General features: G+C 38.9%; 2 protein-coding genes across 2 annotated transcripts; one reads left to right on the top strand and one right to left on the bottom strand.

Moving 5' to 3' along the window:
- The first annotated feature begins 2,890 nt into the window (after positions 1-2,890).
- Positions 2,891-12,930, top strand: LOC108901282 (RCC1 and BTB domain-containing protein 1). The gene is given in 13 exon segments (XM_018702727.2): positions 2,891-3,049; positions 5,622-5,873; positions 6,751-6,901; positions 6,984-7,150; positions 8,200-8,358; positions 8,453-8,560; positions 8,760-8,902; positions 8,986-9,176; positions 10,219-10,345; positions 10,448-10,599; positions 10,704-10,783; positions 10,785-10,835; positions 11,628-12,930. Coding segments are annotated over 12 exon segments (1,596 nt in total). The 5' UTR covers positions 2,891-3,049; positions 5,622-5,747; the 3' UTR covers positions 11,769-12,930.
- Positions 12,931-13,538: 608 nt separating this feature from the next.
- phf11 (PHD finger protein 11) lies at positions 13,539-22,798 on the bottom strand. The gene is made up of 18 exons (XM_051073153.1): positions 22,442-22,798; positions 20,643-20,747; positions 20,418-20,551; positions 20,206-20,243; positions 20,038-20,108; positions 19,757-19,827; positions 19,606-19,655; positions 19,443-19,519; positions 19,308-19,330; positions 19,022-19,080; positions 18,834-18,917; positions 18,709-18,766; positions 18,254-18,288; positions 18,037-18,086; positions 17,605-17,758; positions 15,688-16,062; positions 15,535-15,606; positions 13,539-14,523 (listed from the first exon to the last, which is right to left on the bottom strand). Exons 1-18 carry the CDS (start codon positions 22,550-22,552, stop codon positions 14,447-14,449), a joined length of 1,644 nt encoding a protein of 547 aa, XP_050929110.1. The 5' UTR covers positions 22,553-22,798; the 3' UTR covers positions 13,539-14,446.
- Positions 22,799-26,666: the final 3,868 nt, after the last annotated feature.

Raw genomic sequence — 26,666 nt, 5'->3', positions numbered from 1 at the left:
TTGTTACAAGCAGGCCAGGCTTGTTTTTGGGACTAGCTGTTTATTACTGAACAAAACTATAGAGAGGGTGTACAGTCATGAACTAGCAGACTAGACCGAGCCACTTTAAAGATTTACAATTTCGTTGCCTTGTATCCAAATTGGATACAAGCTTATGTTTGTTGCAAGATTTTTACTTGCTAATGAAAAGTTGTTTTAAATAAAATAATAGGAGAAAAGCAACAGACAGCGTTTTGGCCTCTGATTGTTTATATCTTTTTATAAATTTTAGATTGAATTCTTCTCTTTAAGGTGGCTCATTGATGCTTTCAACTCTTGTGCATATTAAAGACAAGAATGAGTTGAAAATCATTGTGCCTTTTGTTTTTCATTTCAACTAAAACTAGGTTTTATTGAATAGAAAAGATTCTTTTAGCAACTGGAGACTTTTGAAATGGGAGATGTGGCTACAGTGATATGTGGCCTCCCTGTTGTTGGAGTTTGCCATGGGAATGGTCAATGCTGCTCTCTGCTGTTGAGAGTAACTGCTCCCCTCCAATCTTATCCACTGAACATTGTAATACACCATTTTTTCCCACTCATTACCCTCCCCCGTTCCTCCTTCCCCACCCTCGAACACCACAATCCATCATTGCCATATTTCAGTCAGGGGATTTTGATATCATCTCCTCTCATCTTGCCCTCAGGACATGATCTGTGTTTCTGATCCTAACCAAAATAAACTTGCTGTTTAGCCGCTGGATCCTCCCTGCTTGCAAGTGTTGTGATTCACACATACAGTAGCTGTTAAGTTTAAGTTGTATGAGTGCAAATGTGACTAGCTTTTAACAAAGATGGATTCCAAAGTGTTTGAGAGAGAGAGAGTGACCCATTTTCCTCCTGGGCTCATGATTATCAAGGTCTGCATCACCTCCTCTCTCTGGGTAAGGGTGAACTGATCCTCATATTTTTTCTTCTCCTTCCATAGTGTCTCTGAGGTACATGCTTTACATTAGCAGTGAGGTCTGTCAGCGACAAGTAACAGGATGGGAGTCACGGGGTCATTAGTCTCTGTATAGACCTGGATTTCTCTCTTCCTTCAGCTGATGTCTGTAAATATACCTAATCACCCAGACATACCTTTTCCTGCAGTGGTGACACGGGTCGGTGTCAGGCCCGCACATTTTCACTGCTGAAAATAAGGTTACTGTGAACGCTTGGAATAGCTCATTGTGTAATCACCATGTTTGTTTTGTAAGCGGCATGGTTTCCGTTTGCTGAATCCATGCATTTGTGTTGGTGAACACACACTGACTCAAAGCTAATGATTAACATGGGGCCTACACACACTGAGTTGGGTGGTGGGATGGTGGGGTGTGTAACCAAAAAAAAAAAGTACACAGGAAGATAACAAGCCTGCAAGTAGAACATTAATGCCGCTTGACCCACATCCAGACTCCACAGGCCCCAGGTTTATTGTGTGGCGATCTTATAGTAGTTTGATTGACTACGCACAAACATGGGACTCAAGGCAGCTCTTACGTTTTACCTAATCATTAATCATTTCTTGTGGGCCTATGTCAAGTTTTTATTGCCCTTATTTTCTTCTGTTGTTTCCATGCTTACATACGTGGTTTGAATTCTTAAATAAACAAACCTGAGGCAGGACGTTCGTGTTTGACCTTGGGAAAAACAGCAGCAGGTGACAAAACAATCCCTTCACAAGGTCCACTGAACTGAAGCTGTTCTGCAGCTTTCCAATAAAAATATAATTTTGCTATATGTAGTCTATTAAATGCAGTGGACCTGATTGAATACATTTTAAAAAATACCCTGAATAATAGTTTTTGTCTGATATGTTTTTTCCCACAAAAAAGTTTAATTACCTTGTTAAAAAAGAATTCCTCATTTTCCCTCATAGAAACATAAAGACTGTGACTGTGCTGATATTTGAAAAGTTAAACTGCTCACAACACAAGATGTCTCCTGCTTCACTGAAAACTCTTTTCTCAAAACTCTTCTTTTTGTCTCTGAGGATAGCTGTTGTTTGCTTGAGGTCGCTGCAGAATGAATTTGGCATCGGTCAGACGCCTCCCTGATGGTGGTGCACGATGGATATGGAACGCTGAAAGTGCCTAAAGCTTTTGCACAGTACTGTGAATCTCTACGAGGACTGGTGATACTCCACCTGCTGTGAAGGACCATGAGATGTGGTAGATTAACCTCCTGTTGTTGGGCCCCATTTGACCCCCACGGTATGTAGCAGTTTAATCGTTTTATCAGACACTCATAAACCAACCTGTACAGGTAAACTGATCAGTTTATTATTCTGTAGTTTGAGAGAAAATTAATCTCTAATAAATGTGATAACTTCACTGTTTTTTTCCACAGGTGCCAAATGTGAATATTTGAATAGTTTACCTGTTTTCTAACATAGTAAACTCCACAATTTGGGTGTTGTTCAAACAGAAACAGCATTCTGGGTAAGGGAACTTGTGCTTTAGGGGCTATTAACAGTATTTATTTTATTTGCTTGATATTTTATTCACTGGATAATCAATTGATTATTAAGGAAAATAATTGTTGGTTTCAGCCTTAGAGTACTTTGGATGGGATAATCATATTACACCTTACAGCTTGATAAAATGCAAATTTACAACAAAAGACAACAATAAAAAAACAAAATCATGCAGGTCTTAAACCTACAGGTGCACTGAGACTTTTGAGGCCCCTGGAGGTCTGGGGTTCTTGGGCAGGTTCACACACTGTGTAGTGCTGGCTACTAAACTGATCTCTATGAGGGGAAAATAGTTGAAACTCCCCTTTACAAGCCTCGACTGGATTCACCCTTCTCTATCCAGTCTGAACTTCGTCTGCAAACGATTATTTAGGTCTTCTAACCACGTGACATTATTTTCCCTCTCCATTTCCGCAAATAAACGCCAGAGAGGAGCAGGGTGAGTGTGGCGGCGACTCCAGCGGAAAGTGAAAACAGACAGACAGCGCCGAGCCGCGTGCCAGGGTTAAACCGTCAGCCGTTAACGACACCGGACACGGAGCTATCCAACAGGTAACAGGTTAACTCTCGTGTTTCTTTACGTTTGAGTCGGTAGGAGCTGCTTTCTTCTTTCCGGGCTAATTTACGAGTCGTAATCAGGTGAAAAACAAGTTAGCTCAGATTAGAGTGACTTTCCAAACAGATCAATCCAGCACTGACTCCGTTCACTGAGCTGTGTTGTGTCAGCTGGATAGTTTGCTGAATAATGCGTTTGCAACAATGGCGAGCGTTAGCCAGCCAGCTAACTGTTTTCATTTTACAGTGAAGTCTGCTCGGTGTAACTCATTACACAGGTGGAGGTGGTTTAATGTGAGTTAAAGTCTGTTTAGCAACGACAAACCTTAAATTAATAGTCAAAGAAGTCTTTAAACTCGTAACAGTATTATGTCATGCTATCAGTTATTTTCACAATAACATAGTTTTACTAAATGGGATTTCATTTATTTCCATGATAGTATTTTTCTCAGTTTTATTTCATGCCCTCCTTGTTTTTTCATAAATATTGATGGTGGTGTTGTCGTGGCCCTCCACATAACCACATTTAAGTCCTGTTCCTCAGGAATTGAAGCTGTTTTCACCAAAAACAGTTTGAGACAGTCAAAACAACATGTCTGTGGTTTGAAGAGAAAGAAAATCCACCCTTTTTTACATCTGATATTAAGGTTATATAGCTATAGGAGCTGCAACAGTTAGTCAATTAAAATATTAGTCAGGAAATTACTTGCAGACTACTTTGACCGCTGAATAAATGTGGTTGGTTTTGAAACAAAAATGCCAAAAATGTTCTGTCTCCAGCCTCTCAGATGTGGAGATGTGATGCCTTTTGTCGCCATACTTGATGATAAACTGAATATCCTTGGGTTTTGGACTGAAGATGTTACCTTGGGCTGTGGGGAATTCTAACAAGCATTTTTCACTATTTTCTTGGGATTTCTAGATCAAATTAATTATCAGTTAATCAAGAAAATAATCAGCAGATGAATCAGTAATGAAAATTAGGTGCAGCCTTGGATGGAAGTCAGAGCATCAAGACTTAAGCTTGGTGCCACTTTGCAGATTTGCACTGAATTTGTGACTTCATATTTAAAACGCGTAGGCTCTGTGTGAGATACGACATCTAAGTGAGTTTTATTTGAACATACGTGGTACTCAGAAATGTTGTGAAATACTCTATGTATCGGGCAATACCTGGACAAATATGAAGGCAGACAAATGATCAATATAACTATTAGAGTACTCTGGTAGCAGTATCACAAGTGTACTCTCATGTAAAACTAGGCCATAATTGTACACGATTTCTTCTCTACAGACCAGGGTTGTGTATTGTTGAAAACATGTAATGATTTAGCTTTTTCTATTCCATCTGTTTAGTGTAAATAGGTGAGATATATGGACAAACTGTGCATATCAGTAGTAGAAGTATTCAGATGACTTTGATAAGGAAAAGTAGAAATACTATAATGTTAAAATACACAATTACAAGTAAATGTCCTGAATTTACAATCTTCCGTAAATAAAAAGCACTAATGTCTTTATGCAGAATGGCCCCTGTCAATATTACATTACTGTATATTACTTTAGTATTTATACAGTATCTATGTAGCATTTTAATGTTGCAGCTGGTTGAGAGGGACCTAATGTTAACTAATTTATAAGATGTTGGGTAGTTTAATCAGTAATTATGTCATATTCTTGTGTGTAAAATCTTAATCTACATACTAAGTATTAACTCTTACTGTAGTGCAGTATAAAGGACAATATTTCTCTCCTAAAGGTAGGGAAGTGGAAGTAAAAACTGAAATACTCTAAAGTACCTAAATTCAAATACTACAGTAGTAAGCATGCAGCACAGTAAACTGCAGCTCCAGGATTTGTCTCATCACCACAGTCTGTGACTCTGTTGTCCAGCTTAAGACAAGGCTGATTTAAATTCACAAACCACGACAAATTTGTGCAGTATTACACATAATATAATCTATTTAAGGTGGATTTTTTTTTCCTTGAAAGGCTGATAGGTAGGAGAGTCCTGTCTGCTTTTATGCTTCGACATGGTCTTAAGAATTGTGCCATGAATTTGAATGAAAATTGTGTCCAAAATATCTTTTCTCAGAGCCTATATACTCTACCTCTGCATGTGACTTGTAACTGGGTTAGGAAACATAGAGCTTCTTTTTTTTTTTAAAAATACTCTTAGAATAAGACCAAAATTTTACTTTGAGCGGCTTTATACATACTGGCCCAGATCTTTTGGGGCTAATGTTACACCACATGACCCAACTACTCTCTAATCTCCTCAGTGAGATCATGCGTGGGTTTAACATAATTTTTTACTAAGCTGAACATCATTGTATTTGTGTGAAGCCTGTGTGCCCCAAAGCATTTAAACATTTAGCAGTTTTAAAAAGTCTGAATACTTTAACTTTGCTGTAAATTGCTTTTTCAAAGGTTAAAACCTGTGTCAATATTTAGCTCTTCTTTTTCCAGATTAGTGTGTGTGAGCCTATTGACTGAATGAATGTTTGTATTGGATGGCAAATATCTGATGCTCCCTGACTCCTGATATTTTCACACCCACTCGCAATAGCAACTGCAGCACTGGCAGCCTTGCCCACGCAGACCGTCCCCGTGCCCCTGTCCCCTGCCCTGCCTTTGGATTGAGGTTCATCCCTCCACTCCGCTGCCCTCGCCACAGGCTCACAGTGAGGGCGTCATGGTGGACGTAACCAAATGGCCCATTTTCAGCCTGATGGGGCCCCAGGAGCTCTCCGCCATACGGAAAGCGTGCGTGTTTGGAACGTCTGCTAATGAAGCCATCTACATCACCAATGATGATGAGGTGCGAGGTCAAACGGGAATTGTGGTTGTGTTTTAAATCATTCAGTGGAAAGTCAATGATGACCTTTCTATGTGATGATGTAAGGCATCCAGGGTTGTTTTCAGAAGTTAACTGGTACATAGCTAATAGTTAGAGGACCTGTTGGTTTTACATGTTTTAGCCATTAAACTACAAATCATATCTACTTTACATCACTGTCATTTTCTTCAGCATACTGTCAGTGTTTGCAATCAGCTGTTGGTTTCAGTTCATATCACTTTCAACTTAAGCTCACAGTAGGAAAACAGGCTTACATTTGGAAATCCACCACAGAGGATGTTCACTCTGCTTAATAATACATTTTCTGTCAGTGTCACAGTATTGGAGCAACTTTCTAGCAGCAGCAGCAGCAGGCAGCTGTTTTCAGCAAAAAAGCTCTCATAAACCCACTGTACACAACCTGCTCAGCACCAAACAGCAGACACACAAAGTTAGCAACCAGCTGGTGAACACAGTGGAGCATGTAACAGCCAAAAAGCCACACATTTCTCTCTGTTTATTGCTTCAGAAGCAAAAACAGAGCTAAACGGAGAGTGAGTAGAGTTGGCTGCTGAAAGGCATTTCATTTAGATGCCCGTCACTGATTCAGAATGCCTTTGAAATTGGTGTTGATCTAGCTAACAGATGCTAAGATACAGGGGTTATGTGATTGCTGTTCTGTACCAAGTTGTGTGTGAGGGTACAGAATGGAGGGTTGATGGCGTCAGACATATACCCGCAGCTCTTATCAGTACTGCCTGCTGGTGTTGATGTTTGTGTACCTAGTATGTGTGTGCCCTGCTAATCACTGATCCACATTACATGTTCTGTCTTTTGTCCCTCCTCTCATTGCACTCAGGTGTATGTGTTTGGGTTGAACTGCAGTAACTGCCTCGGAACAGGGGACAGCCAGAGCACCATTGTACCCAAGAAGCTGGACTTCCTGAGTGGGAGGAAGGTGGTCAGCCTGAACTACGGCAGTGGACCCCACATCCTGCTGGCCACAGAGGGTAGCTGCACAAAACATGTAATCCTCCTCCTCACAGTTGGATTAAAAAGTGCTGCAGGATGACTAATCTCTTTGTGTTTCAGACGGAGAACTATTTGCCTGGGGACATAATGGCTACAGCCAGCTGGGAAATGGGACAACAAACCAAGGAGTAGCTCCAGTGCTCGTGTCTGCCAACCTGCTCAATAAGAAGGTCACAGAGGTGGCCTGTGGCTCTCACCACTCAATGGCTCTGACTGACTCAGGAGAAGTGAGTGTTGTTACTTTTACAGCAAAAGAATGCATAAAGCAGAATGGACACCATTGTAACAACACAGGTGACTCAGCTTTGGTTGAAGGCAGCGCTTAGTCTCCTAGACCATTATAGGACTCTAAGTCTGATCACAGCTGGAGTTGATCCCCCTGAGCTGAAAATGTAGGAAACTTAAGCTCAGCCATAAGGAACCTATTGTGACTCAGTCTACTTCACACGTCATCCTCCAGTGCACTGTACAATCAGTCTGCCTATGTTAACCTGCTAGTTCACAGATACAACAAAAGTTTGTTCTGGAGTGGAAATAAGAGGACCTTGAATAATTTATAAGGGATTTGTTAACTGTTAAAGGAATAGTCAGCATTTTGGAAAATAAGCTCGTTTACTGAGTTAAGTGAGAAGATTGATACCATGCTCGTGTCTGTACGTTAATGTGAAGCTGCCGGCAGCTGGCTAGTTTACAAATAGAAAAATAACGGCACATAAGCCCCCACCGTCTCCAGCATTTCTATTAAGTTAGTCAGCTGCTGGCAGTAGCTTCAAACTTCATACGATGGACTTTCCCTGTATTTCCCAAACTGTCAGACTTTTCATTTAAGCTGCAGTGTATTATGACATAACGCGATACTGTAAGCCACAGTACACCTTGTCCTCTAGTGAGGACACTCTGTACAGCTGATCCACTGTGGTTACACTTAAAATATAATAAAAACATCATTATGAACTACATTCCCTGGTGTCACATTGTGTGAACACTGGAGTCAGCAACTTACTTACCCCCTCAGCACTAAGAAGCTTGGCTGCGATACACATGAAGGAATGTTTGTTGCAGTAAGCTGACCTAAAAGCTGGACTTAGGAGCAGAGGGTAGAAGTGAGGACGGACAATATTTTCTGCAGCTTTACAATAACAGTCTGACGTTAAGAGCTGGAGGATATTTAACTGTCCATGATGAGAAAAATCGGAAGCTATCATAAAACATGAACTCCTTGAAAAGAGCTCTTTCTCCATCATTTGAATGTACCTCTCACCCTCTTGTCTGCCAGGTGTATGCATGGGGTTACAACAACTGCGGTCAGGTGGGCTCAGGCTCCACAGCGAACCAGCCCACACCCCGCAGAGTATCCAGCTGCCTGCAGAACAAGGTGGCTGTCAGTATTGTCTGTGGTCAGACCTCATCTCTGGCAGTAGTGGATAATGGAGAGGTGATTGCCTTGTTCATACTTGAGATACAAAAGATAACATCCAGCGATGACCAGCCAAAAAGCTCTTATGTTGTACTTATGTATGCCTCTGCAGGTGTACGGTTGGGGCTATAATGGGAATGGACAACTGGGACTTGGAAATAATGGGAACCAGCTCACTCCCTGCCGACTTGTGGCTCTGCAGGGTTTATGTGTGCAACAGGTTTGAAATTACACACACCAAAACGTAAAAAATAAATACCTTAAAATGGACAACTCTGTATTATTGTTTTGATTACGTGTAGAGCAAACTTTATTCACTTTTAAATGTGAAAATCTCTTGTGTGTATTACATTTGGCATGTTAAAATGGTGGGCCCTGCATCTGAAGTTTTTTTATTTTTATTTTTTTGAACTCTCCAGATTGTCTCAGGCTATGCCCACTCCCTGGCACTAACAGATGAGGGTTTGCTCTATGCATGGGGCGCCAACACGTATGGACAACTGGGCACCGGCAACAAGAGCAACCAGCTGAGCCCGGTTCAGATCATGACTGAGAAAGAGAGGTAAGCAACACATCAACACAGATGAAACTGATCCTCTCTCCTCTGTCCATTGACTGATTTCTCTTCTCTGGCATCTTTGACAGGATTGTAGAGATTGCTGCCTGTCACTCCACACATACGTCAGCTGCTAAAACCCAGAGTGGTCAGGTGTACATGTGGGGCCAGTGTAGGGGCCAGTCTATAGTGCTGCCTCACCTCACACACTTTACCTGTACCGACGATGTCTTCGCATGCTTTGCTACCCCGTCGGTTATGTGGAGGCTTCTTTCCATGGGTAAGATAAGTAGCTCATGTGCCCAAGGATGGCAATAATGGTGCAGTTATTAAAGCACTGTACCTGCACTTTTAAAAAAAAAAACATATTTGATTCCATTAATCATAAATCATGTTTTCTTCATCTTTTACTAAAGACTATTTTCCAAAGGGAGATCTTTAAGAACTTTAGATAGGTAATCCATCACATTGAATATTCAGTTTACCTTACATCAGTATCATGTGGTAACGTAGCTGCAAATGTTAAGAGTTTTGAAAACATATCTGCACCATCTCAGTTTTTTTTCCTGAACTCACAACCAAGAAAGAGTTTTCAAAACAGTTTTTGTTCATATCTGCATCATCATACTGCATTAAACTTATGACAATATAACACATATAAAAAAATTAAGCTGGATAAATAAGTATGTAAAACTTTATATAGCACTTCTCAAAACCAGTCTTTCATGGTTATAGTTATATGTGGCAAAAGCATTTGTACAAATGCTGATATCAAAGACATGCCTCAGCTTCATTTACAAACTGTAAATTAAATAAAATTAAGTAGAAGTCATATAAAAACCATTTGGTTCCAGGGAGGAATGAAATCAGTCAACAAAAATATGCTAATGTATGTATGATTAATGATCTATAGTTAATTTATGTTATGTTGGGTAGTGGTTGGTTCAGTTTTTATTACTTTCCAGAGGAATTTCTTTGCAAGAATGACTTCATTTAATCCCATACACATATTTATTCATCGTTCATTTACAGATCTTTTTCACAACAGACATTTTGACCCATCTTTGTAGGAGGACTCCAAAAAACTTTAGGTGAACTGTTAAAGGGCAGGATACCAAGCTAGCACTGTGTCAGTCTAACATGTAATTAGTTCCATATTACTTGGTTATTTGCAGGAAACTTGAAAGGAAATTGTAAGGAGCATGCAAAAGTAAGATACTTCTAGTCCTTCCTGAATGGGTTATAAAAATGCAAGTAGTTAAATTTACTGCCTCCAATGCCAGGAGTTGATGTGCGTGGGTGTGTTTTTTTTCTCTCTCCAGAGCATGATGACTTCTTGACTGTGGCTCAGTCTCTCAAGAAAGAGTTTGACAACCCAGAGACAGCTGACCTCAAGTTCTGCGTCGATGGCAAATATATCTATGTCCACAAAGCAGTTCTCAAAATCAGGTCAGTATTTTAGTCTGCCCGTTGAAGTCATGAAACTATAAAATAGAAATAATTCAAAAATAAATAGCATCTGTATCCATCCTAAAACAACATACTGTGCAGGTGTGAGCACTTCAGATCCATGTTCCAGTCCCACTGGAATGAAGACATGAAGGAAGTGATAGAAATAGACCAGTTCTCCTACCCGGTCTACCGCTCCTTCCTGGAGTTCCTCTACACAGACAACGTGGAGTTGCCTCCTGAAGATGCTATTGGTCAGACCCACATACACACGTGTCACTGCCTAATCTCACATCCTGGCATTTACGTCAGTGGTTCCTACTTAACAGTATTGCTGTTTGTGCCTGTGCTCTCTCAGGGCTGTTGGATCTGGCAACGTCTTACTGTGAGAACCGCCTGAAACGTCTTTGTCAACACATAATCAAGAGGGGGATCACAGGTCGAAAACGCCTTCTCCCTGCTGTCGGCTGCTGTGCGCTATGATGCAGAGGTCAGTCTCCACCATCAGTCTACAAACCATCATCTGTTTATATGTATACAAAGAAGAAAGGTGGATTTAATATTTAACCAGAATAGACATGTAAAACAGCTATTGTAGAGAATGTAGGTCAGAAAATGTTTCATCCAGTGAGAAGGGAACTGCTTCTTTATTTTGCCTTTAGGGTTTTTTTTTTTTTTTTTTTTAAGGAATAGTTGTGGGAAATGCACTATGGCTTGCCTGGCTATATTTAAAGGTAGCACAATCTGCTCATCAGTACCCTTAGAGCTAAGTAATTAACATGTTGTATTTCATTTGTTTAATCTGTACAAAAAGGCAGTATATTTATCATACAGACATGAGAATGGTACTGACCTCTTATCTAAGTCTTGGCAAGAAAGTTAATTAGCATATTTCTCAAAATGCCAGTTATTCCATAAACAAGGAAGAGGCAATTAAAAAAACCTGCTGCTGCTCTTTCAAACACAGCAGTGAAGATGTGTCAAGTACAAAAGTGAGGTTACAAGTTATCTGCCCAGGGCAGTCAGTTATTCCAATGCAAGTCCACGGGTTCTCCTTAAGATCCCATATCACATTGTATCTCAAGTAGGAAAGAAATAACCCCTTTGTTTTGTAAAACTGAAATGATGCAGCAAGAACGGAAGAATGGAGAGAAATGGATTGGAGAATCCACAGGATACATGAACTGGGTCAAGACCTGGAGTTATTCAAAGTATTTCATTCATTTCTCATAGAACATTTGACCAAAATGAGGTTATTTGTGCTCTTCCCCTTGTCATTCAGGACCTGGAAGAGTTCTGCTTTAAGTTCTGCGTGAATCACCTAACCGAGGTGACCCAGACGACCGCTTTCTGGCAAATCGATGGCAACTTGCTCAAAGATTTCATATGTCGAGCCAGCCGCTGTGGAGCCTTCAAGAACTGACCTCAACCCGAGGTAATGATAGAAACAGATGTAGAGGAAACTGTGGGATTCTGGGAGTAAATTGTCAAAGGATGTCACCACCCCCAGTCGGCTCCACATACAGTGCCTTCCCTGACAGGTGGTTACACAGTGGAATCCTTTAGATTATCACCATTGCTGTCAAACCTCTTGTTCATCTCATTCCAGACTAAAACCACAGCCATTATATGAGCTGTATGCACTGAAATGACAGGACAGAGCTGACCAGTAGCAGCATCATGACAGAGTACAGTACCTGACTGCCTGTTAATTTACACATATTGTGTAAAATGGGACACTATCACTTGATCATGTTGTTTTTTTAAATCTTGAAATATTTTTGAAAGTTGCCTAAAATCAATTTACTTTTTCTGTTTAATTGACCAGTGTTTGCACTTTTTAAGATATGATTTTGTTCCTCTTCACTAGAAGACCACAACATAGTTTGGATGTGTCATCTGGATTCATGGTTTTTAAGGTTAAGTTATGAGGCTCTGCACTTACAGATGTCAGGATAGAACCAGTATTTTAAAAGACTGGACACTGATGTATCAAGAATACAGACTCAGACATCCAATGTTTGATTAAGTCTGTTCAGTGATTATTAGTCAGTTGCTACAATGTTATGGTGTGATCTTTTATCTAGGTTGTAAGTTGACCCCAAAGATGGGAACTCAGGTGGTAATTGAGATTCAGAACAAAGCCTTTCAGTCTTCAATCTATTTTCACTTTACATTAGTGGATTACATAGGCTGGAAAGTGTTACTTTGTGCAGCTACAGCTCCATAACATAAAAAAGCTTGTTTAGTTTGTCTGTTTTTATTGCACATAACCAGTCACTGGCAGTTGAAGTTCCCTGGCTATCAGCTGTAACAAGTGTATGGAACCATTACAAATCTGTTTAAGGCATGTGGCCTTGCAAAAGCTTAGACTGAGAGGGCTTTTTATTTTACAGTATTAACATTTATAGTTGTTTAGTGACATTTGCACTGCTGCTGTAAGTATTTTGAAGAAGATATTTGCTAATTTCTATGCTGGACCTTTCTAATTTAAAATCATTAATAATGTTTTATTGGTTGATACTGAGTATTATGAAGTGCCAGTTGCATTTTTTTGAGCAAATTAATAAAAATACTCGGATCTACTTGTGTTTTTACAAGTGTTTTTCAGTATTCAAAAAAATACATTGCAGTTAACCAAACTGAAAAAGACAAGGATTTTCATGTAGCATGTTAATATTACAAAAAGTACAATAATTGAGTTTGACAGGTGGTTAATACCTGTCCACCACCACAAAGTATTTCATCATGTATCAAACTAAATTATCACCAGAATAAGTAACTAATATGTATTTTTGAAAGCACTTGCTTAAACCACATTATTCCATTGTGACTTTCTCAGAGCATCTCTGTCTTAGTGCATTACAGATTTGATTTGCACTCTTCAACAGACTTCAGACAGGTGAGGCACACCTTGAAAATACTGTAGATTTTCATGCTTAAGTTTAAGTGATGGAATTTGTCTGTACCATGGAGGTTGAGATGTTGGTCTTGAGATTGAATGGAAGAGATGGAAATATTTCAAATAATTTTTAAAAAATTACTAATATTGAGGGCCATATTTTGTCAATTATTGGTATTAATACCTTCAAGATTTGAACAATTATTATACTATGAGCGAACCTGAGTCATTTAAATGGAGGGTATGTGACAATCTGAGAAACTTATAAAGATCAAGAGACAGACCAATATATTTCAGCTTCATATAAACAGTTGTCAGTTTTAATACAGTTATAAAACTGTATTCCAAAACAAGAAAACTTTCGTCAATAATGTCAACAAAACAGACTTTTGGACTCTTTGTAAATACTCCTCTGTGAACTGCAACATAATTTCAGCTCATCTGTCCTTTGTTTACTAGTTTGACGTTTAGACTTGATTTAACAAGTCTCCATCGAGATTTAACTTAAAAAACGGTGCATGAGACCAGTCTGGTTAATAACTGACAACATAAAATATGTGACAAACACACAGAGACAAATTGTTTTTGTTTTACAATACATTGTAAATACCTTAAGAAAATGCTAATAGTATGTGCTAAAAAACGAAATTTCAATATAAATATTTCAAAATAAAAACCTATTGCAAAAAATATGAGGTGTTAAAACAACTTCAACATCTCATTCAGGTGATCAGGATCACCTTGATTCAGTTTGTAGGATACGGAATATCTGTTCCGTCAAATTCAAAGAGGTTTTGAATCAGTTTTCCCAAACTTACTTCATTATATGACAAACATCTGTGTAATATGAAAATGGAAGTGTAACATCTTCACCTGTTTTCAGTGATGATCACAAGCTGAAATCTCGGATCATGCTGCAAGATTCAGTATTTTTAAATGCTTTTGAATCATCAGTGCCAAATATAGTTTCATATTTCCATTTCCAGCCCCATTCTCTATCTCAAATATCAAGACATCAATTCTGTTCAGGCTTTGATTAAAAAAATACATATCTACTATTTGTATAAAACATTTAAAAAATGCGAGTAAGTGTGAATGATTTGAAATACTTAACCAACAGTAGTAATCAGACAAAAAACAAAGTAAAAACTGAACCGTAAACCTTAATGTCCATGCTCTTATAGTAGCTGCTGAAGGGCTCATCTCCTCAGTGCTGAGAAAACCTCCTTCATAGCTGCTGCTGCCTTTGTCAGCTCCATTTGTTTCTGTTGTAACTCTGTAGAAACAATATATTGTCATTTAGAAATGATACTTAAATTACTATAAAAATTGACCATGTTGAATTTGTAAGTGCTGTTCAGTGCTTGTAGAAGATTACAAATCTTAAAACAAAGTTTATTAAACACTGAAGCTGTTCAAATGTTCAACAAAGATCTCTGATTAGATTAAAAAGATCTCCTGAAGCTATGAAAAATCATGGTGGGAGATTCTTGATCAAAAATACTAATAACTCTTTTGACTAAATTTGATCAAATGCTCAAAACTTAATTCCCATTTCAAAACAATTGACATTGGAATTTGCTTTGGTGAGCTCACATAAAACAAAACAGAAACTGTAGGACATGACATAGCTGCAGTAAAGACGTGAAATAAATGGTATAAAGATAATATGATCAGAGTCCAGCACTAAACTGGGCTCACAACAAAACACAGCTGCAGATTTTACGCCTCCTTTACCATTATACTATACAAGTTATATTTCAGAAGCGATTTCTTCTGCGATTTTTGCCTCAGCAGTCAGTCAGTCAGTGTGGGTAGCTATTTGTAAAAATTTCTACTCTCTCCTACTATATTTTGTAGTCTCAAACATGCAGTTTTAGCCTAAGACGTCTGTGGGCTTGAGCTGCAGCTAACAATTCTTTTCATTATCATGCACCGCCGACTACTTTTCTCAATTCATCATTTAGTCTTGAAAATGCAAAGAAAAGTAGTGAAAAACGGCCATCACAAGTCCCCAGAGGGTGGTGCCAAAAGAAAGGTCATGTTGTCTACATCAAAAGGGTTTGACCTCTGCAGAGTCCACTTTTTCATATCTAAGAATCAGCTTATAAGGCTCAGCTCCACCACCTGTACTTCCATCAGTCTAAATTCCATCACTATCCACCTTAATTAAAATTAGCATACACATTTTCATGGCAATGCTTAACTATGCTTGACCCAGGTGAGGGACTAAGGTACCAACCCACATTGCCACCCCAAGAGCCACAACATTAAGAGTGTACTTCACCTTTCTGCTGCTTGGCCACCAGCTCTGCTAGCTTCCCAGAAGCCGCCATCACTTTTAGTGCAAGATCATAATCTGTGGAAAGAGGAGAGAAAGCTTATACAGCAGTGTTAAGAAAGAGAAAAAAAGAACAGAGAATCTTGAATCCTCTCTTACCCTCCTGGCTGGCCTGGTCAGACTGAATTCTGCTAGAGATATCATTCATCTCATTAATGAAATCAGTAAAGATGGCCTGTGTACATCCTGCCGCGTTGCAGCTTTTCCAGAAGCTAGGGGAGTCGAAGCTGGGCTCTGGGTCAAAGGGAGGGGCCACGGGAGAGGGTGAGGAGGAGATGAGGGATACACAGATGGTATCAGGTTGGGGCGGGGAAATGGCCAAGTTGGAGCACAGAGGTGAGCCAGTAGCATTGTGGCGCTTGGACTGGTCAGGTGATGGAGAGGGAGGGGTCCTGGTGGTGTTTTGCTGTGGGGCGGAGGGTCCAGCGGTGTGTTGATCAGGACTGTGGACAGGACTTTGCTCAGGTTTGGACCCTGAGGAAACAGACAGTTCCATGTGTCATGACCATAATGTTTCAGTATCATCATTTTTGATTTGATTTTTGAGTAACTTCTAAACTTCCTACAACAACAGCACAGTCCTCAGCTCACTAAACAAGTGTTTCCTATTACTGTTACTCATTTTACTCAAATGAATTCATTCACCCATGCTTGTGCTCTGTCTGCACTGTGATCTGTAGCAGCGGAATTGCTCACTTCATTGACAAGGCTCAAAAATATTTTGAGCATATTTCTTACATACACCAATAAGACTAAGTTATAATAAAATGCATATAAACATGACTGAGTGTTTGCAAATGTGCCATGTCATGCTGTTGCATCTGCAGGTTTTTAGCACACTAGCATGGCTCTAAGGATGGCACTGTTAGTTAGTTGGTCCACCACTTTGTTCCAGACTGAAATATTTCAACAACTAGCCATGAAATTTGGTACAGACATTCATGCCCTGATGAGATATCATAATAACTTAACTAACTTGGTGATCCCATGACTTTTTCCCTAGTTTTTACCCTTTTTCCCATCATAAGGTTAACATTTGTGGTTTTTAGTGAAATGCCACAGACATTCACCATCATCAGCTGAAATTTTGTTTAATATTTTGTTCAATGCTTTGGTTTATGACAAAAAACATGCAAAACTAATGACAACCCATCAGCCTCAGCTGTACTTTGTGTTTAGTTAGCAAATATTAAACTAAGATGGTAAACATAGTAAAGGTTTTCTGGCCACATATCAGCAAGTTAGCATTGTTACTGTGAAAAATGTATGTATGTTTACTATAAAAGGCTGAGTGAAAGCAGCTACAGAGGGAGAATTAGAGGATTTGTTCTAAATAATAAGAGGGCTTCATTCATAGTTACAAAATGATTTGGCTGAGCAGAATACAGCAGACTATGCTGTGACAGCCACTGCCACAGGCGGCAAAACAAGCAACCTCTTTCATCAGCATGACCAAAACATTAATATGAGGAATAAGGCCCTATAGCTCCTAGAGAAGCAGCTGTAGAACTCAAAAGCACTGTGTGTCTCCTTTTCTTCACCCATGTTTTCTTTTCATAGACGCATATGTTCACCTGATTTAACTGACCTCGCTGTTGGTTAATATGCAATGAGTTGTGGTGCACTCTAAGTCAACTGATGATTAAAATGTATTCAATACTAGAGCAAAAATTCCAGCCAAATCCATATCATGGTGTGTGCGAGTCTAGCGGGTGCGTCATACTGTCCAGCCCTGGTTACAAGACTTAGATGGGGCTCTGTGACTGAGGTGATTGTTACATCCATTGCATTATTACTAACAGATCAGTGCTATTATTATTGTTAGTCAACATATGGTAGCAAGCACAAGCTTTCTTTATAGCTTATACAAGCCCTGTAAAACCATGACTAAGACTTGTACAATATATGCAACTTCTGCCTCATGAAGTATTTTGTATAATACTTATATTGAATTTGAATTATACTTTTTTAACTTCCCATGACATCTGCATCTGTTAGAGTAAGAGTAAAACTTACCTATTCCCCTTTCCTCCACCACCACCTTAACCAAAGGCACTTTGAGATGTGCGGCTAATACTGTCTGAGGTGAACGTTCCGAACCTCTTGTTGGAGAGGACTGAAACTGTGTGCCGATCTTCACAGGAAGCAGCAGACTCTCTGACTCAGCATCCTGAGAGGAAACAAATATATCTCGTGTCACAAAACTGTTATGCCAGTGGTGGTGATATAACACAAAGATTCTGTGATTAAATATCCCCTGCAGGCAGACTACTTCAAATTAGCTTTAAGGAGCAATGAGTAAACATTGTGAATGTAAGGCAGAAAGACAAGAACTGCTCAAAAGTAGAGCATCACCAAAAGATGAGATGTATAGCTGTGGAGGAAAAACAGACATATCCCATGAAGGCAGAAAACATGTTTGACAATAATCATAGATTATGTACTCACTGAATGAATCAATGTTTCATCTTCATCTTTATTGCTACCTCTGCTTTCATCTTCCAGTTGGTTTCATAAAGGGAGACAGCAGGAGTTTGAAAGCTATTTGTATATGATGTCTTTAATGTCTTGGTTACATTCTCTCTCTCTCTCTCAACAACTACATATATATATATATATATATATATATATATATATATATATATATAGTTGTTGAATGGTTTACCTGAGGTAGACGCTGTGGGTCTCCCACTTCCTTTTCTGTGAAGAAAGAACACCATCAAGAAATTATCCTCTACTGTCACTTTAAAACTGTGTGACAAAAGAGAAACTGTGCATGTTAATGCAATACAACAGTCCTGTAATAGAAACTAACATTTAATTAGTTGAGCTTTTTCTTGAGTAAATCACTTCAACAATTTATCACAATTTTTGCCGATTAATATTTGGATGACTAATTGATAAAATAAAAAAAAAGTAAGGTGAACAAAAAAATGTCACCACCATAAACTATATACTACAGAAACTAGTCTAAAGTAGCTTTAAAAAAAAACTTGAACACTGTTAAAACAGTATGTTTGTGTTTATTGCAGGACTGTTTTATAATGTTGCATCACATCATACTGATGATTCTTTAATGCACACTTCTTTTTTTAACGAATCACAGAGAATTGGTCTTACCTGCTAAACTGACCCACAGTCAAGAAGAGGAGAAGAGTGAATGAAAGAGAGGATGGATATCAGATTATTAAACATCTTCAGCTTCTAATGATGATATTAGTCAGGAATAATTAATAAATAAGATTATACTTGGTGCTCTGGAACAGAGTTTGCATTTTCCTCGAAGTCTGACTCTAAAGGGGCACACTCTATGTTGGGTACATTCTCATCTGTAGAAGAAAGGGTATCATATAAATCTGTGTGTTAAGTGGTTCATTTAAGAGTGCTAAAGCCAAATAGATTACTTTCTCTCACTTATTGTATGTGGATTAACCTGAATCTGAAGAATCATCAATTATTCTCCTTTTCCGTTTAGACGGGGTCTCCTCTTGTCTGGGACAAAAGAGAGATAAGGTGTCATAACTGTTGTAATTAAAAGAGGGATGTAACTGTATAGACAAGATTGTAGATGATTGGCAAATCAAAAATATTATACAAATACATCATATATTTGTACTACAAATAATTATTTAATCTGTAGCTGTTAACATTAGATCTCAAAAGATTAAAGAAAAAAGGATGAATAGTCGAGTCCAGGATTCTAATTCTCACACACTTACATGTCACTGAAATTCAGCCGTCTCTGTTTTAAACACAAAACAAAACACATTCAAATCACTGAATCATTTTGAAAAGAACTGAAAAAAATTGTATTTAAAAGCTTTATTTTAGGTGACTGTGAATAATCAGTGAACCTTGGAAAGACGTGTCGTACTGCTGGATGAGTTTGAGTCACTGCTGCACACAGGTAGTCCAGACACCGTAGAATCTCCTGCCGAGTGGAAAAACATTTAAAGTGATAATAAGAGATAAAACACCTTAAAAACAGAAGGCGAGAGACTCCGAAATAGGACTTACCACTGGCATTCCTCTTATATGACGAGGGAGTATGTTTGTCACAATACAACCTAAAAACACAAATGCCTGGTTGTCACAGCACGATCAGATATTGACGTTAAGAGGAGATTAGGAACATAGAAATATCAAGTTAAAATGTGAACATACTTACATAATAACTCCATTAGACAAATATTCCAAGCTGATTTTTCCCTCTGTGTTCTCACAGGCAAGACAATATACCTCATGAAAATAAACATGGATATCATTACTGGGGGCCCAGACTAAAACATCTGATACAATGTTTCTCACTGGGCTGTTTTAGGAAATTACTTTTTTAAAGATTTGCAGTTTAAGTGATGTGCTTTAAGTCTATGTAGCAGACAGTGACATTTACTCATTTAGAAGAGGCTTAATTGATAACACTAAAACATCAAGTTTCATCAATCAAACCTTAGATGAACCAGCTCCATTGTGATTTTTGGAGGTTTCAGCTTTCAGCCCATTAACAGAATCACTGTCTCCTGAAAAAGAAAATTCAACATCTAATATCTCAGACACTGTAAAAAATGACCACAGGAAGACAGTAAGAAGGGCAAAATTTCAAATATGCTCACTTACTTGGTTGTTGTTGTTGATAGTGTTTGAAGCACAACAGCCTGATGTATAAAACATAAAAATTGTTTTAGGAAAAAATTCAGCTGTTTCTGTAAATTCACTGTCAGCTGTGATGAAACACAGATGTTTCTTCCAACAAATAACATGGAACTGCAGTACAGGTGGCTTTAGAGAGCAGAACTATTTTTCTAGATATACAAGTATGTTGGACTGACTCATATTTCCCCTCGCCTGGTTCTTCAATAGCCTTAGCGCCCTCCTGAATGGCACAAGGGTAGTGGTAGGATTTCTTGCAGCGTCCGACTTCACACCCAGCAGTGGCACCCTTTCTCTTGCATTTGTTACAAGTCTAATGCAAACAAATGAATAACACAGCTAAAAAAAAAGCTTCAAGCACACGATTAGGCCTAGTGAGATATGAAATTATCAGTAATCTTTACCAGTTTGCCTCCTCGTTTGACCTCTTTCATCACATCTTCCACAGAGAAACCAAACAGGTCATCAAACTCTGGTGAATTCTGGCAATAAATACCAGAGGAAAATAACTGTAAAACAGAAAGGACATGATTGAAGACGAAATGTCTTGTACAACAACATTGAAATTCAAAGACAGAAACCCAAATATTTCTGGTGTAAATTAAGGCCTTATTGAATTCCTGTACATTACAAGAATAAAGGGAGAGCAATACCGTGAATTAACTAAATGAAAGTTAGAAAAAAAATCTGAATAAATGTGTTTTCACTGTTTACTCACAAGTTTTAACACTAAAGTAAGTGTCCCACTCAACCCTTAAAATTGCACTCTCACAATCGAAATTCCATTTATCCTCCCACCCAGACATACAATAAACAGCCTGACTGTGAACAAAATAGTGTTTTCTCTATAGGTACGACATCAGCCAATGTCAGCGAAACCAGACAGAACTCAGACCTACGTGACCTGCTCAGTCTCTAATGTGTGATCTCACCTTTCTTGCATGGAAACACATCTCTTAACCCGTTCTTTCCTCATCTTATCTCAGTTTTGCGAACTCGCTGTATTTCATTTTAGTACCAGTCAACTCACTACCCTTCTTTTCGCTTCCATTCCCACCAGGTCACTTTGACATACTTAGAGTTTTTTATTTTTTTTTTAAATAACTGGTAACACGTCTTTCTCAATACTGAGTTCCCTCGTTCAAAACTCATCACACAGTCTCTACTCACTCAAACTCAAACTACCACAAGACCTCTATGTATTTGTAGTTCATTTTGCACGTGTTTATACACTTAAATTGTTACAGATCTAATATAATACAACTGTAAAATGGACTCTGTTACATTCTGCTACATCTTAACAGAAATAAAAAAGATAAAAATGCAGAAACTCCTAATTGGAAAATACAACACACACTTTTTTTTTTCTCTATTGTGATGCTTGATGTGAACATTAATTGGAGCACCTGACCTGTTATCTGCATTATGTATCTTATACCCTGCACTGCTGCCACATGATTGGTTGACTTGGTAACTGCATGAATAAACAGGTGTTCCTAACATACAGCTCGGTGAGATATATTGCAAGGATGCATAATCCGTGCAATAATGGAGGGGCTTTCTTTTCGCTGTTATGCAATCTTGGTTTATTCCAAATAAATAAAAATGTATAGTGGGCTCATGGGAGACTCGTGCTGCCAGTGCTCTGGTACCAGAGTTGATCATATAGATGTATATGAATCGCTTAGTTTGCATTATGGACGTTACATTAACTGCTGTGCCGGGCTACATGTGAGCAACGAGGACTTTGTTTAAGGTAGAAAATGTGCGTTAACAACTTGAAAAAACAAACAAACTAACAAACAAACAAATAAAAATAATCTGTAATAATCTGTAGTAATCTGTAACGTTTAATCCAGAAATCTCACGAGGAGAGAGTTAGCTCTTCCTCTTCGCAACAATTTGGCTGTTAGTAGCTAAAACACCTTTGCCCTTTAGTTGAGCTATTTTTATCAGGGCGTATGGAGGAGCTCCACAGTTTGCATATCAGGCACAGTATACAAAGTGTGGAGTTTCTATTGGGTTCTATTGAAGTGTCTGTACTCATATCAATCTCCGTCTAGATATCAGACGTACAAAAGATAACGGTATCACCTTCTCAGTGCCAATATCTCAACCTATAACCCAATGCTAACTTTAGCTCAATAGCTACTACTTAGCTGTACGTGAATTTAAAATCAAGGACAAAACTGGTCATATTTACCAAACAGTTCTGATGAGCAGTGACTTCATCTTTTGTCGACAATGCTCCGGTTATCTCTGTCTCCTCGGAGCGCTGACAGAGTACACAGCAAACTTTAGGACGGTGGTTCATTTCTACCGCTGTTGTTTGTTCGTCTGAAATAACGTGTTCTGTTATATTCAACCTGGGTGGCAGTTACGCCATGTCAGAGCATTTCAACTTTGATCGCAGACCACTTCCTCATGTTTTTTCATTTATCTTGGTTGCCAGGTTGTAACCGAATCCCCCCATCGAAGCTCTCTGTCTTTCTTTTCCTCTATTATACTACTAGTACTTCTTCTACTTCTTCTCTTCTTCTTGAGTTTCCGGAAGACTAGATGCCTCGCCACACATTGCTACCTCTCACAGGTTGGGATCAGATTGCAGTTAAAAGTGACACTATTAGCATAAGTCTCTGTCAGAGCTAAAGTTCCGGTCGAACTCCAGATGTCCCAAAAGGTGTTTACAAGATTTTAAAAAATACTGAGGTTATAACTAATTTACCCCACTTAAGACTTTTTTCTGCAGCAATCCTGAAGGTCAAAGCACAGTGACATTTTGTGTATGTCTCTTCATGTATAAACTGGGTGATTTGTAACCATGTTACTATCATAAAACTGCTACAACACAATGTTTTGGGTTCCTTTTTGTCTATAATTCAGATTGGCTGTGACGTTTGACCACGGTCTTACCACAGGAGCTGCGCCAAGGGAGCCCATGTATTATAATACATCCATGATCCAGGCCTTATCGGTATCCTACCCTCCCCGTGGATGTATTATAAGAACAATCAGAGGCGGTTGCTAGGGGGAACAGACTCAGCTGGCCACTTGGCGTTTTTTCCTGACGTTCTTGGCTTGCGAGTGTCGCCATTGGTCATAACCTTCTGGAGGAGTGCAGAGAGGCGGAGAAAGGAAGTCGGAAAACAGATTTAAACCAACGCTTGAACAGCTAACTCGGTTTGTCAGTACTTACTTACCGAAGAAGCCTGGATGGTAAAACAAGCTTTGGAGCTAACTTTTTTATTGAACACGAGTGAGGCTGGACACTGAACACACCTGCGGCGCGAAGGTAAGGCTAGGGAGCTAACTAACTAGCGGCTAGCGTTAGCATTTGCATTAGTGACGAACGTTAGCACTAGCCTTCTCTTTTAATGTTTTAATCGCGTGGGTAAGAGTGTGTTTGTGTTTCCGTGACTGAGGCGTCCCTAATATGAGTTGTGGACCCCCAGCGAGGACGGATCAAAACCCAAGGAGCTCTTGATAGTCCCTTTGAATCCCTGTTGTAATTGTTTACAGTGACTTTACCGAAATCTTTATAGCGGCCTGTCATGTCTTTGTCATATTGCGGCTGTACCTGGCTGCTATACCCCTGCATGTCAGCGTTAACAGCAAATTTGAGGTGACGCCAGAAACACGCTCTTTAATGAAAACTCAAGCTTTTGATAACTTACAATCACAAAGGCTGAGTTTGAAATCGATATGATTAAATCAATGGGAGGACCTCGTTCAAATACAGTGTCCCCAAATGGCGAAAAATGAGTAAAATCTGTGCATTAAAATGGCAGACTTTCTGTTGGTTTGAAATAATGACATCATGAGACTTTTTTGTACATCATTTCTCTGTGTTTTCATGGTTAAACTGTTGATGAGGAATAGGTAGTAGTGTATTGATCATTTTCCTTTGTATGTTTCTCTTTGATTTCCTCCAGGTGTCACCATGTAGTCCACCACATAGTCCGCGATCACAGAGACATGGTCCATGGTCGGAGAGACATTGTTGAGGATGAGGGAGACATCGTCCACGATCAGAGACGTAGTCCATGATCGCAGAGACCTTGTCAAAGATGAGAGAGCCGTTGTCCATGATCAGAGACATTGTCCCATGCTTCGTAGAGACCTTGCGATAGAATCGGCGGAGACGGGGGTCACCGATTTGACGGCATTGCCCGCGATCATGGAGACATTGTTAATGATCACAGAGACAGCGTCTATGATCTCAGAGACATCGTCCACGATCTCAAAGACATTGTCCATGATTGCAGAGACTTTGTCCATAATCTCAGAGACATTGTCCGTGATCACAGGGACGTAGTCCACGATCACAGAGAGTCTTTGTACAACGAAGAAGTTCTTTGAGACCAGGACAGAGGCCTCCAGGTATTTCACAAACCGCTTTACATCAACTGTCCAACACAGAGCACTGACATTAAACTGTTTATATTCAGTGAAGTGTAAAAATAGAAGTAATGTGCAATAAAAAAATTAATGTTGATGTAATCTACATTATAGACACACTAGACACACCATACAAAACTATCAATTATACAAATAAAATAGTGGAGTGAGTGGTTCATAAGTGTGTTAATTTTAACTGTTGGTCAGGGGGTGATTTTAAAAATATCTTCACAGTTTATAACGACCAGTTCTACACTTATTTACTTTTTTTCACTCACTATTTTCACATAAGTTGCTGTTAAGACCTTTGTAAATTTGGTTGATATCCATTAAATGAAAACAACACAAAACAAAGACATTTTAAATAAGTGTTAATAAGAAGAAGGTTGAAATGTGAAATAATGATTCTGTATTTGAACGTCTGTGGTGGAAGAAATACTCAGACTTTTTACTGAAGTATAGTGAACAACACAAGTTAAAATCCTGCATTCAAAAATTAACTGATAGTGTTTATTATTGTTGTGCAGTCCACAGTAACATACAATGCTTCACTGATTAGTTGATAGACACACAATCAATAATCATTTGACTTTTTCCCAAATATTTCTTGCTGTTGGTTCCTCAGGAGGTGATGACAGTCAACTGTTGATTTTCTGAAACAGCCTCTAATGTTTGTTAAATGTTGTGGTTCAGCTGTCATGTTGAATATTTCTCTGTGTTTTCATGGTTAAACTGTTGATGAGGAATAGGTAGTAGTGTATTGATCATTTTCCTTTGTATGTTTCTCTTTGATTTCCTCCAGGTGTCACCATGTAGTCCACCACATAGTCCGCGATCACAGAGACATGGTCCATGGTCGGAGAGACATTGTTGAGGATGAGGGAGACATCGTCCACGATCAGAGACGTAGTCCATGATCGCAGAGACCTTGTCAAAGATGAGAGAGCCGTTGTCCATGATCAGAGACATTGTCCCATGCTTCGTAGAGACCTTGCGATAGAATCGGCGGAGACGGGGGTCACCGATTTGACGGCATTGCCCGCGATCATGGAGACATTGTCAATGATCACAGAGACAGCGTCTATGATCTCAGAGACATCGTCCACGATCTCAAAGACATTGTCCATGATTGCAGAGACTTTGTCCATAATCTCAGAGACATTGTCCGTGATCACAGGGACGTAGTCCACGATCACAGAGAGTCTTTGTACAACGAAGAAGTTCTTTGAGACCAGGACAGAGGCCTCCAGGTATTTCACAAACCGCTTTACATCAACTGTCCAACACAGTACACTGACATTAAACTGTTTATATTCAGTGAAGTGTAAAAATAGAAGTAATGTGCAATAAAAAAAAAATGTAGATGTAATCTACATTATAGACACACTAGACACACCATACAAAACTATCAATTATACAAATAAAATAGTGGAGTGAGTGGTTCATAAGTGTGTTAATTTTAACTGTTGGTCAGGGGGTGATTTTAAAAATATCTTCACAGTTTATAACGACCAGTTCTACACTTATTTACTTTTTTTCACTTACTATTTTCACATAAGTTGCTGTTAAGACCTTTGTAAATTTGGTTGTTATTCATTAAATATAAACAACACAAAACAAAGACATTTTAAATATGTGTTAATAAGAAGAAGGTTGAAATGTGAAATAATGATTCTGTATTTGAACGTCTGTGGTGGAAGAAATACTCAGACTTTTTACTGAAGTATAGTGAACAACACAAGTTAAAATCCTGCATTCAAAAATTAACTGATAGTGTTTATTATTGTTGTGCAGTTCACAGTAACATACAATGCTTCACTGATTAGTTGATAGACACACAATCAATAATCATTTGACTTTTTCCCAAATATTTCTTGCTGTTGGTTCTTCAGGAGGTGATGACAGTCAACTGTTGATTTTCTGAAACAGTCTCTAATGTTTGTTAAATGTTGTGGTTCAGCTGTCATGTTGAATATTTCTCTGTGTTTTCATGGTTAAACTGTTGATGAGGAATAGGTAGTAGTGTATTG

This window comes from Lates calcarifer, linkage group LG1 (genome assembly GCF_001640805.2).
Source record: "Lates calcarifer isolate ASB-BC8 linkage group LG1, TLL_Latcal_v3, whole genome shotgun sequence".
Taxonomy (NCBI): domain Eukaryota; kingdom Metazoa; phylum Chordata; class Actinopteri; family Centropomidae; genus Lates; species Lates calcarifer.
Note: the sequence above shows the minus strand (reverse complement) of the source record. Positions and strands in the feature narration are given on the sequence as shown.